The sequence below is a fragment of the Trachemys scripta genome, chromosome 18 (assembly GCF_013100865.1).
Source record: "Trachemys scripta elegans isolate TJP31775 chromosome 18, CAS_Tse_1.0, whole genome shotgun sequence".
Lineage (NCBI taxonomy): Eukaryota > Metazoa > Chordata > Testudines > Emydidae > Trachemys > Trachemys scripta.
Window position 1 is genome coordinate 2554764 of NC_048315.1, and position 12310 is coordinate 2567073.

A 12310-nucleotide genomic window follows, 5' to 3' on the forward strand; every position below is an offset into this window, starting at 1 on the left:
TCTGGAATGTAATCAAACAAGTTCTATCAAAACTTCAGAGGAAATTTAAGGCAGCAATAGAATAAGTTCCCCTACCAGTATCTTTAGCAACCTCCGACACCTCTTCATTCCTCATTTCAGCCATATATCCAAGCACAGTGAAAATGACAAATCCAGACACAAAACTAGTCATGCAGTTCACTGTACTGGTAACCAATGCATCCCTGGAAGAGAAAACCCAGTGCATCTTAGAGAGCGAACATCTGCCAGAAAGAATGGTGTATTGCCAGAAGGCACAGTATTGAGTTTGAACTATCGAGACCACCTGGGAGCATTTTTCAATACAGCCCTTCAACTTTCCAGATTGTATAAATGCTGATCCATATATGTTAATATGTGAGGATGTGTTGGGAAAGACCTCAGGAAAATTAAGGTTCTGTCTTTGCATGGATGCTAAAAATCCCATAGCATTTTTCAGAAGAGTATCTTGCATCTGAAGAAGTGAGGTTCTTACCCACGAAAGCTTATGCTCCCAATACTTCTGTTAGTCTTAAAGGTGCCACAGGACCCTCTGTTGCTTTTTACAGATTCAGACTAACACGGCTACCCCTCTGATACTTCAGAAGAGTAGTAAGGCTTTGTCTTGGTGTCCTTAGCTACATTTTATTCTGACTTGCTGGTTGTCCACCTGTCTGCTGTTTTACTCCAAAGGCAGCTGCATTTCACTGGTGAAATGATCACTGGACTGATATGTACTGGTAGTTTTAAAAACATTTTGAGATGATCACGGACCATGCGTCCAGACCCATTGATAGTGCCCATTTAGCAGTTACCAGTATGATGCGGCCTGAATCTCTAAAGGTTGTACCCCAGCCCTGTTGATGTCCTGTCTTGTCTTGGAATGAGTCAAGGTGTGTCTCTCCTTTATGCCCAGCAAATTGGGGCACTACAGATTTGTCTGTTGATATATTGGTTCTCTTTTGGATAGACTTTTGAATTGTCTAAGGAAGAACTTCAGACATTTCATTCAACATCTGTTTGGCTGTCTCTGTTTGGCTGCATACCAGACATACCACACCAATCTGATTAATACTGGATTCGGAATGATATAGTAATAGCTTTAGAGAGAATGATGATTTGCAAGTTTAATTTCACAGGACATAATAAACATCCTTAAGAAAATAAGGAAACAACCACACAGAGCCCTTTACCAAGTTATAGCTGATCTGGTTGCAGTAACTAAATATTGTTACAATCTGATGGCTGTTCTGTGGTGGATTCAGTCTACCTGTTGGACAGGTGTCTGCATCACAACCTCGCCTCTATAATTAATTGCCCCCCTTATGGGCAGTTTCAGCAGAGATCAAGAATTACATGGGTTGTAAACTGTTTGGGGAGGGACCATCTTTTTGTTCCATATTTGTACAGAGCCTACCACAAGAGGTCCTGGTCAGTGACTGGGGCTCCTAGGTACTACCACAACACAAATAATTAATAATTGACTAGACATGGAAAGTAAACTCCCAACTTGCCTTGAGGTGGGGCACACTGACTGGGTGTGATGTGAGGGAAGATTGCTCTGATGCTAAAGGGAATGTACCTGTTCTGCAGATAGAATTCATCCTACAGGACTGACAACCCGGCAACTTTCACCAGCATTACATTTCTCTTTTAAAAAAAAAAATACCCAGACTGTTTACATTCTAATACCATTCTTTTATTGACTATTTCTTACACTGAGGTGGAACTCACTGGTAGCAGTTGTTGTGGAATTTGTTGTAGCTGGCAAAAGCTAGTAGGACCCCAAAACCTGGACCAAGAGAGAAGAAAATCTGAGCTGCAGCATCCACCCAGACCTGAAAAACGTAAGAGGCAGAGGATCAAGAAAGGATGATGTTAAACATAGAGCAAATGCCACTCTACAGTCCACTGATGCTGCGAATTAGATTCAACAGCCTGTATATAGTCTAGTCCTATTTTAACAAACATTTGATTAAGAGCTTGTTACATGGATCAAAGATTTTGTGCTGAAGTGTGACAAATACTTTTGTAGTTTTATGACAGAGGCAAATACCCAGCACAGTGAGGCCATCATACTTATTTTCACTTGTGGCATAATTAGGATTTATCCTTCGAGGAGGTCACCATAGGTGAAATGCTACCCCATTTCTATACACAACACAGTAAATATTCAGTAACAGTGGCAGCTATCAGTGTTTCACCCTTGACAGTATCCTAGGTTGACAGATGGCAGTCTTCCTGTAGCACATTGTTTTTGCATTGTAACTGTGCCTTTGTAATGGGTTTGGCCTGTCTTCCTTCCTCCAGGGTCTCTGTGCAGAAGGACATCTGGAGTGCATTGCCCCATGTGTGTCTCTGGGCGAATGTCCTCTGGCCTAAAGCACTGTGGGATTGCTCCCTGGATTGATCCAAATACATTTGGTGACGTAGGTACAACTCCAGCTGTGTGAACACAACTCAACCATGTTGTAGCCATGTCGGATAAAAGTGCGATGACCTGGTTACAAAAACACTCTGCTACACTGGTCGGAGTCTTACTGAGTGGTGTCTCCAAACTGTTGATCTCTGTTCCATTCCTGAAAGGAAAAGTCCTGGTTCCTTTATTCCCTCTTGATTGCAACATGGAGTTCACTCCAGCTCATTTCTAACATGCTCCTTCTGTGCAGCTAGCCTGCATCTCCCCTGGATAGAGCTCTGCTGCCAGCCAGCACGCAGATTGCAATCTGCTGTCCTCACTTCAGATATATTCAATACAATACCAATATCCTTTATTGCTTTTAGGAAGACGTGGTTCCTTATTGGAGATGCTGCTTTATCAGAAAATGGTGTCTCTTCATTTCCTCTTCATTGAAAACTCTTCATATCAGCTGGGAAGCTGCAGACTCACAAACATTAGAGTTTGTAATCTTTGTATTTGTTGTATTTATTGCTTTGGGTTTTTTCCATCTCCCTCCCCATTAGCGACTTTCACGTGTAGTGAAGCAAACGCAGTCAACAGCCTGATGGACTGAGTGCCTCTTCCACACGGGTTCAAATCTAAACCAGACACTGGGTTGACGTGTTGTTTTGTTTTATTTTGGTCTCGTCCCCATACCTGCTCTCTCTCCTAACGTTGGTAGTATTTGTAGGCCTGTGTGGTGTATTCCCTCTCTCCACACATTCACACCGGCCCAGAAGTCATCACTTCATCAGGCTTAGTGTGTTGAGTCTGATAGTCTTCCTGCTGTCCATGTCTGCATGGAGTATGTGGGAGATTGGCTGGAAAGGAGGGTCTCTTCGGGCTCATCTGCCAGAGCTTAGGGACCGATGGCTTGAGTTTTTTCGGTGGTGGCAATATGCACAATTCTGAACTGCAGGCACTGAGTCCAGACACCTGATAGTGGACTCCATTGAAGGTGATTTAGCCCATTCCAACATCTACTGATTACCGGCAGTCAGCTGAGCTACAGGGTATCCCACTAGTTTAGATTAAGGTTAGCTAGCAGAGTAGGACCAGAAGCAGTAACAGCTTGGTTATCTCTACCTTCCCTAATGGTTACAACTGCAAAAAACTTTGTACAAAGATTTAAAAGAATTGGAGTTCAAGGTTAAGCTTCAGAATCCATAAGCACCTATTTACTATGCTGACAGTAGCCTTGTTCTGAAAAGTGTACAAGTTTACAGGCTGAAATCAATTGCCCCTTTACAACAAGTTCCTTACCTCAGTGGCCAGGAGTTTCTGCCAGTCAGGCTTCAGGTAGAAGACAACCCCCCTCCAGGCTCCAGGCAGTGTGGCCCCTCGTATTAACAGGATAAAGAGTATGATGTAAGGGAACGTGGCAGTCACCCACACCACCTGTTAGAGAAAACATTAAGACAGTGTTTGCCATGGGTACTGATTGAGGGAAACTGCTAAGTGGTGATAATGGTAACCATGTCGAATGAACAGTAATATTTAGACTTATAACACCTTTCATTCAAAGTTGTCAAAGTGCTTTACAAAGACAATTACGTATTACTATACTTTAAATGAAGGAGAAAATATCGCACAGAGTAGTTAGATGACTTGCCCAACATCCTGCAGTGAATCAGTAGCAGAGCTAAGAATTGAACCCAGGAGTCCAGACTCCTACTCCCCTCCTCTTAACAACTAGGTCACATTGCCTTCATTAATGCCACCCAGGTCACCATTTATGGTGTGTTAGCTAGTTTATTCAACACCATAGGTCTGACTGCCCTACTGATAGTTATGCATTCTCAGAGGCAGTCAGCTCCAGCTTCTGAATCCAGGTTTGCTGTAGCTGTAGTCAGAAGACAGACGAGTTGCTTAATTTTATACCATCTGTGTGCACGACCACTGCCTTTTTTCATCTGAAAAGGGACTAACCTGGTTTAGTGGTTAGAGCAGGGAATGGGAGTCAGACTCCTACAATCCATTTCCAGCTCTGCTGATCAATAATTGTCCAACCTTGAGTAAGTCACTGCAGCCGGAATTTTGAGAAGTGTCCACAAATGTTGGGTGCCTAAACTGGGACCCTTAGGCCCAGATTTTCAGAGCTGCTGAGTACTCACAACTCCAGATGAGGAGATTCGGAAATGCCAAGCTCAGCACCCCTGAAAGTCAGGCACTCACTGTCTCTGATTGGGCATTCAGAAATCAGGGCATGCAGAATTAGCTGACCCTTCTGAAAACATTGGGGTCACTTTCTGCACTGCAGTTTCCCCTTCTGTAAAATGGGAATAACAACACCAATCTTTGTAAGGTCCTCACATAGGAGGTTCTGTGTCAGTAGAAAGATTTATTATTATGGTACTTATTATTTGTAAATGATTGTGTATTAAGCAGCCCTATTTTGGTAACATGGCTTGCTCTGACAGCAGATAGCAAGTCCCATCTGTAGAAAAAGAAACAATGGAACTGAGGCTCAACAGAGCAGTAATCGGAGATCACCCTCCACACCCATTAGATCCCCTGGGTAGGATGATCTTTAAATGCAGAACAGCAACCCAACATGCTGTTAGCACGTATTATATAGATTACAATAGCACTCACTATTCACATGTACGTGAATTTGCAGTCCCTGTCCTGAAGACAATTCTAAGCTTACTTTCTCTCATGTTAATAGGCTGCTCCAGACATGTTGCAGAAATTACGCTATACCAAGCAACTTCCTCTTGCTTTTGCATTCACCTTGCCAGATGTTTTGACCCCTTTCCAGATGCTGAAGTACACGATAGTGAATATCAACAGTAAGCAGAGTGTCAGTTGCCAGCTAATGCCTCCCAGATCATCCAGCCCTTTGGATCTTTGCACCTGTAGAACGTGGCGGCTAAAACAGGAGAGAAAAGCACATTGTTGCTGTTTGTGTAACAAATACAGAGAGTGCTTAGGCTCTAAATCACGAGAGATAAAAGACACCCCCATCCTACACATCCCCACAACTGCATGCATTTTAATCCCTAGACAGTTTTAAAAAACCCATGCATGTGATTGATAAATACCCCGGTCACCCTCTAAAGAAAAGTCTGCTGCATTTTCTACCCTTCTTTCTGATATTGCTGTCTCCACTTACATGCACTTACGTATAAAATTCTTCCGCAGGGGAGATGGAGTGTGGGGTCCAGGTAATGCTGGCATTGGTGAAGTAGTTGGTGCAGTTGACGGTGTTCCAAGCATTTTTGCAGCTGGTCCATGGAAGCTCTGACGTGAAGGATGAAATGAGGTAGTAGAGGGCCCAAGCCATGATGGTATTGTAGTAAGAGGCTATGTAGAAAGCTATTACGCAGATAGTAAAGCCAATTCCTGGTAAGGCAGAAAACAGTTATGTGAGTGGAAATGTGAGGGCCGGGTCCAGTAAAAGCAGGAGTGGATAATCCACGTGAAATCAGTAGCTGCCGGAGGCATCCAAATAGGTACACATACACCATTGCCTCCCTTTATATTTTTTTAGACTGCTCTGGAACTTTGTGGGGTCTTCAGAAAGTGGTGGTGATTTGCCCAAGCCCCACTTCAGAAAAGCATCCCTGTTCTGAACAGAACATGTGTAAATGCTAGCCTTATTCAGGCCCCAGTCTCTGGAATGTTGACTGTGATGCATACCTCATCCTCCACACCCCTAACAACAAACCAACCAACCAAAACAGAACAAAATCTAACTCTGGTACTGGGAGCAAGGATAACAAGTCTGTAAAAGGCAACTATAAAAGATCCTCTAGTATCCCTGCCAGTAGAGATGGCTGAGAGAAATGGAATGGAGCTGAAGGGTAATTTGTTTAAAAGATCTCTGGGATAAAAATAATGGATTTGCAATATTTTCCCCAACCTGTGTTTCTAATACCATTTCAAATATTAGAACTGGAATAATTTTGAAAGTTCAATTTACTTTCACCCTTATAATGTTCTCTGTATGGTTTTGCATTTTTTTTCTGGCTTGGGACAGTGAAAGTAGAGTGGGTTGTTTCTAGTCAGTTTCACTCCCTGGTCTTCAGATTCTAGTAGGAGGCTGCATCCTTTAGATTGGAAAACAATTAGGGCAATGTTTATGTATATAAAACAACTTGATATTGCTTTTTTAAAAAGCACATGACTTTGAAAAGTAATTAATTCTAGGTTTCATGAAAGCTTTTCTTACATAACCTAAATGTGGGCCCTAAACCACTTGACATTAACCCTTCACGTTATCTCTTATTTTCAGTAATTGTTCCACCCTTAAAGAAAATCTCTGCCAGTTACCCTAAGGGATCATGGTAAGCTTCCTGTTCCCCTTACTACCTTTGAAAATAGGACAAATTTTCCTCCAAATTGAGATACACCCATTCCTGTGGTACTGTCCCAGTGCTAGCTCCATGTAAAAGAGGGGGATGCCTCCAAAGATGGCCATGATGGTGTACGGGATGAGAAACGCTCCTGCAAGAAAGAAAGGACATGACTGTAACTTCTTGTAGTACTTCTGGTGTAACAGTATCAGCACTTCATAAAGAGCAATTCTTCATGCCCCACAGCCAATACACACCACACTGCACTACGACAGTAAAACCTATGCGACCCCGTGGTCTCGAGAGGCCAGTCCAGACAAACTTTCTGTAATGTCACAGGACTTGTGGGTTTGTTCCTGAAGGGAATCCTGTGACCCCTTTACTCACATTGGTGAGCAGTTACTCACATGACTAGTCCCATCATATTCAATAGGATTACTCATGCGAGTGACTGCTCACCACTGTGTGTGGCAACTATCTGTCTCGAAAGACAATGCCATAAGCACCAAAGCAGTTCAGTTACTGTATGTCAGGCTGGAGTATCATTAATGGCTAAAAGTCCAATTCTCAGGTGCCACAGGTAATGCTCACCACTGTGAGGAAGGTCATAATCTGGCTCTAAGTTTCCAGTGGAATGAAGTTGTGAACTATTGTAAGATTGTCTCCTAGCAGGCACTGTCAACAGTACTATTCCCAGGCTTCTGTACCCAAACATACAGAGAATTCACAAAGATTTTATTAAAAAGAAGAACAGGAGTACTTGTGGCATAAGCTTTCGTGGACTACAGCCCGCCATTCTATATGCATCCGAAGAAGTGGGCTGTAGTCCACGAAAGCTTATGCTCTAATAAATTTGTTAGTCTCTAAGGTGCCACAAGTTCTCCTGTTCTTCTTTTTGCGGATAAAAATTTTATTGGCTACCATGGATGCAGCAGCAGAATGGGGTAAAAGATAAAAGAATTTCTTCCTCTGGTACAATGCCTAGGTGCATTAAGGGGATATAGGTCCTTCTTCAGCACACTCACTGGTTACAATCGTTTGCTTGTACTGAGCACCTGTAGCATTGACATTTTCTGGTATATTGGTTAGTCTGAATTTAAATGTTTCTGGGAGACTGTTCCACAGTCCAACTGATCTTAGGGTCAGGATGTTTTGCCTAATCTTAATTCTACATTTTCGTTTTCTTATTTTCATCCCATGCATTCCAGCTATACTGGATCTTGCATCATTCTAGATAATTCCTCTTCCACCTTTGTGTTTATAGCCCTCATCTATTAGTTGATGCATATGTCCCAGCAAACCTTATCTGATTCTAAACATATTTTGCTCTTTTAATCTATCTCATAAATACTGCCCTACCAAGTTCACGGCCATGAAAAACACGTCATGGACTGTAAAATCTGGCCTCCCCCCGTGAAATCTGGTCTTCTGTGTGCTTTTATCCTATACCATACAGATTTCATAGGGTAGACAAGTGTTTCTCAAATTGAGGGGCCAGACCCAAAAGGGAGTTGCAGGGGGGTCACAGTATTGCTACCCTTACTTCTATGCTGCCTTCAGATCTGGGCAGCCGGAGAGCGGCAGCTGTTAGCCAGGCACCCAGCTCTGAAGGCGGCACCCTGCCAGCAGCAGCACAGAAGTAAGGGTGGCAATACCATACCATACCACCCTTCTGTGCTGCTGCCTTCAGACCTGGGCGGCCAGAGAGTGGCAGCTGCTGATTGAGGGCCCAGCTCTGCAGGCAACAGCACAGAAGTAAGGGTGGCAATACCATACCATTCCATCCTTACTTCTGCACTGCTGCTGGTGGCAGCGCTGCCTTCAGAGCCGGGGTCCTTGCCTGCAGCCACCACGCTCCAGCTGCCCAGCTCTGAAGGCAGCGCCGCTGCCAGCAGCAGCACAGAAGTAAGTGTAGCAGTACTGCAACACCCTCTACAATAACCTTACAATAACCACACACACACACACACACTCACAACACACACAATTCCTTCATGGGTCAGGACTCCTAAAATTACAACACCGTGAAATCTCAGATTTTAGTAGCTGAAATCACAAAATTTATTATTTTTTAAATCTTCTGACCTAGAAATTGACCAAAATGGACCGTGAATTTGGTAGGGCCCTACTCATAAATCAGTTCCTCTTGCCCCATAATCCTTTGTTGCTTACTTTTGGTCTCATAGGTTTAACTTGAGCCATAGAACTGACCCATTTATACTCAAAGAAGCCAGCTTCTAAGGAATGGCATATAGGGCTGAGCACTGACCTCCTCCATTTTGGTAGCATATATAGGGAAATCGCCATACATTGCCCAGATCCACTGCATAGCCAATGACAGAGAGAAGAAAGTCCATTTTTTTACTCCAGGTCTCTCTTTCCTCCAGCTCCAGCAGCTGTGGTTGAGCCTCCACCCCACAAGTGGTGGAAGTGGTGGTGGTGGTGGTGGTAGTGGTGGCCGCTGGGGCCGTGCACTGGACATCTTCCCCATCTCCTATTCCATTGCAAGGAACTGGGCTCTGAACCACTGAGTAGCCATTGGAGATCTGACCTGCTTCCCCTTTATCTCCCTGGCTGGGGTGGACCTTATTCCCATCCTCCACCAGCTGCAGGGTGGATTTAGGGTTCTTGACCAGGAGTCCATTCTCTTGGCAATCTTCACCTTCCGTACAGTCCAAGAGCTCTTTCTTAGAGGTAAGAGTCTGGGTCTCATTGCTGGATGACTTCTCCATTCTGCTGGTTAAAAGATGGTGCTGCTGTCCATTTGTGAGTGACCTGGACTAGAATCCCCTTGTGTCAAGTGGCTGCTTGAAGCTCTGTCTTCCCACTGCCGCCAGAAACTCTCTTGTCTTTACGTCCACTGGACTGCAGACACTCACAGCTTCAAAGAAGCAGAAGAAGAGTTGAACTCTGTTACAAGGATTGCTGGTGCTGGTGGCTGTACAAATATAGCTACTACAGGTATGGTGAGTAAAACACATTATTTTAAAATAAAACCACCCCAAAAGAGATAAGTATCATTTAGGGGATAATCCTGTGATCAGTGTGTCTCAAACTGAGGAGAACCCCAAAGAAAGTGGGGGCCTAATCCTCCCCCTCCAGCTGCAGAACAGGAGTGGAGCCACCCCATGTAGCCAACAACTTGTGACCCCCCACACTGTGGGAGAGATGAGGAGAGGACTGCAGGCTCTGTGAAGTGACAGTTCCCCTGTCCAGCTTGTTCCCTAACTTGTCCAGCACATGGGCCCTACAGGGTTCACCGCATTCCTGGGGAGGCACAGCCCGGCATGCTCCTGCCGTGTCCTATCACCTCCTTGTGCAGCAGAACCACACCAGTGTCACAATCAGGGCAATGGTGTAGGCAGGTTCTAAGAGTAGGGGGAGCAAAAATTAAAAAGGTACCCCCCGTTGGCTCCTCCTCTGGCCATGCCCCCTTGGCTCCTCTGGCCGCTCCGCGCCCCCCCCCCCCCCCCCCTGGCTCCTCCGGCCGTGCCGCGCCCCCCCCCCACCCCCCCCATGGCTCCTCTGGCTGTGCCATGCCGCCCCCATGCCCCCCCCATGGCTCCTCCGGCTGCGCCGTCGCCCCCCCATGGCTTCTCCGGCCACACTGCGGGCTGCCATGCTGCGCCCCCCCTGCTCCTCCGGCCGCCCCCATGGCCTCCCCCATGGCTCCTCCGGCTGTGCTGCCCCCACTTGCCTGCAGGAGCCCAGTGCCGGCCCGGCAGGCCAAGCTTCAAAGCGGAGCGTGGGCCCTGCCCGCTGGCGCCATGGTAACCCCTAACTAAGGCGCCGCTTTTGGAAAATGTGCTGAGGGGAAGTGGCTGCTTCCCCTGCACCCCCCCCAGCTACGCTACTGAATCAGAGCCTCCATCCTGACTTGCACAACTGGGGGCAGAATTTGCTGGCTATTCAGCCTGCATTTTCCTTTTCATAATTGCATCTCATGACTTCTAGCTGTACTGTTTGAGGTGCTCACGTCCCTAAGGAAAAGATAGCAAGTGTTACTTAAACAAATCTTTACATATTTGCAAATTATTTTTCATATTCACATCTCTCCAGAAATCTCACCAGAGATTTCTTGCAAATCAGCCACATTTGGCAGATCCAAGAGGTTTAATGGGAGGTTCAGTTAAATATCCAAACCGCAAGGTACTTATCTGAATTAAGAACATTCTCAAATCTTTTGAGATTCCATGCAATATTAATAAGTGGGGAAGATGGTCAGGGCTACTTTAATTATTTTTTTTAAACAGCAAAAAATAAATAGCAAATGGAAGTTATTTAGGTGCTTGACTAACAAGTGAGAGATTCATATGCTTATCTTTAAAAATTAAATAACAGCACTTCTATTTTGGAGACCCATCTTCAGGTTTACCTTGGATCTGAAAGCTAGACTCGTGGAGAGGAGACCAGTCCGGTAGCAAAGCATTACTGGAAAGGACATCCTACTAGGATCAGTTTTGTGCTTTCCAAGCGTATTTAAAGTCTCTCATAGACAATACAATGCAGTGACCTAACATAGCGGAAAACTCTTTGTAAATAGTGTCCTCCCAGGGGCATGGACTTTGTCTTCTTTCTGCCTGCAAACTGCTATGCACACCACTGCATGCCATGAAATATATCAAGTTATAATTATTGTGTGGCACTTCTCATTTTCAAAGCACTTTACAACAGCAAATAATGACCATAACACCCCATGAAGAGGAATAAGTATTCCCTCAATTTTACAGATGAGAACATTAAGGCAGAGAGGTGAAGCTAGTAGCTGAATGTTAGAGAGGGAGTCATTGTTAGAGCCAGGATTAAAACCCAGGGGTTCCTGTCACCCAGTTTTGTGCCCAGACAGCTAGATCCAAATCTCTTCCTACTCATGGAAGGATGTAAGAGGAAAGAGGAGGTGAGTTGTCAAGTAAGAAGCTGTCAAGATTAGATCCCTGGAGGTATGAATAGAGCCTACTAATTCACAGCTACCTTATCAGTTCTTCATTCATACAGTATACACTCCTCAGTCACCCAGATATTCGTCTTAGGCACTGTATAGTTAACACCAAATTCTCATAATAGTATTTAATGATATTTTACTAATGTAAGTTAATCATCCACAAAGACTGAAACATCTTCAAAGTCCCAGCAAAAAATAATTATACAGCAAAGACAAGTCGTTTCTGTTTTACCTGCAAGACTATAAAAACTGGGCATCTTTGGAGTCCAAACCCTTGCCAGTCTCCCAGAGGAACTCATTCAGTTTAGGAGGACCTTCACGCCATGGATGTTAACATAAAAGACCTAGGTAAGGCCAGAGCCACTCCTTCTCTTCTTTCGGCATCGAGGGTGTGGTACAAATCTGGAGAAGTAATCTGAGCCCTACTGGACTTTACACTTGTGCTAGTAATCTAGAAAGCAATAATGGATGTTTAGCTGACTACACACCTCGTGTGACTGAACTTTCCATGCCTTTTTTAAGGTATCTCTAGTCAACCTCCATCTCCTCTTACTTAAACTATGTTGGGCTCTGTTCCCATTCGAGTCACCATCCTTTAGTGCTCATTTATGTCTCCCAATGGCTAATTGGGAG

General features: G+C 44.6%; 1 protein-coding gene across 2 annotated transcripts in view; it reads right to left on the reverse strand.

Moving 5' to 3' along the window:
• The window catches only part of SLC6A4 (solute carrier family 6 member 4), a 38793-nt gene that overhangs the window by 17663 nt on the left and 8820 nt on the right, over positions 1–12310 (reverse strand). The window contains exons 1-8 of one of the 2 annotated variants that reach the window (XM_034752450.1): positions 11910–12158; positions 9005–9616; positions 6752–6886; positions 5563–5782; positions 5171–5309; positions 3701–3835; positions 1732–1835; positions 76–203 (exon numbers count right to left, since the gene is read on the reverse strand). In XM_034752450.1, the coding sequence (XP_034608341.1) occupies positions 76–203; positions 1732–1835; positions 3701–3835; positions 5171–5309; positions 5563–5782; positions 6752–6886; positions 9005–9467 (1324 nt within the window). In that variant the 5' untranslated portion in view covers positions 9468–9616; positions 11910–12158. Of the gene's footprint in view, positions 1–75; positions 204–1731; positions 1836–3700; positions 3836–5170; positions 5310–5562; positions 5783–6751; positions 6887–9004; positions 9617–11909; positions 12159–12310 lie in introns of those variants that run through there. The other variant, XM_034752449.1, reaches the window with a different exon arrangement.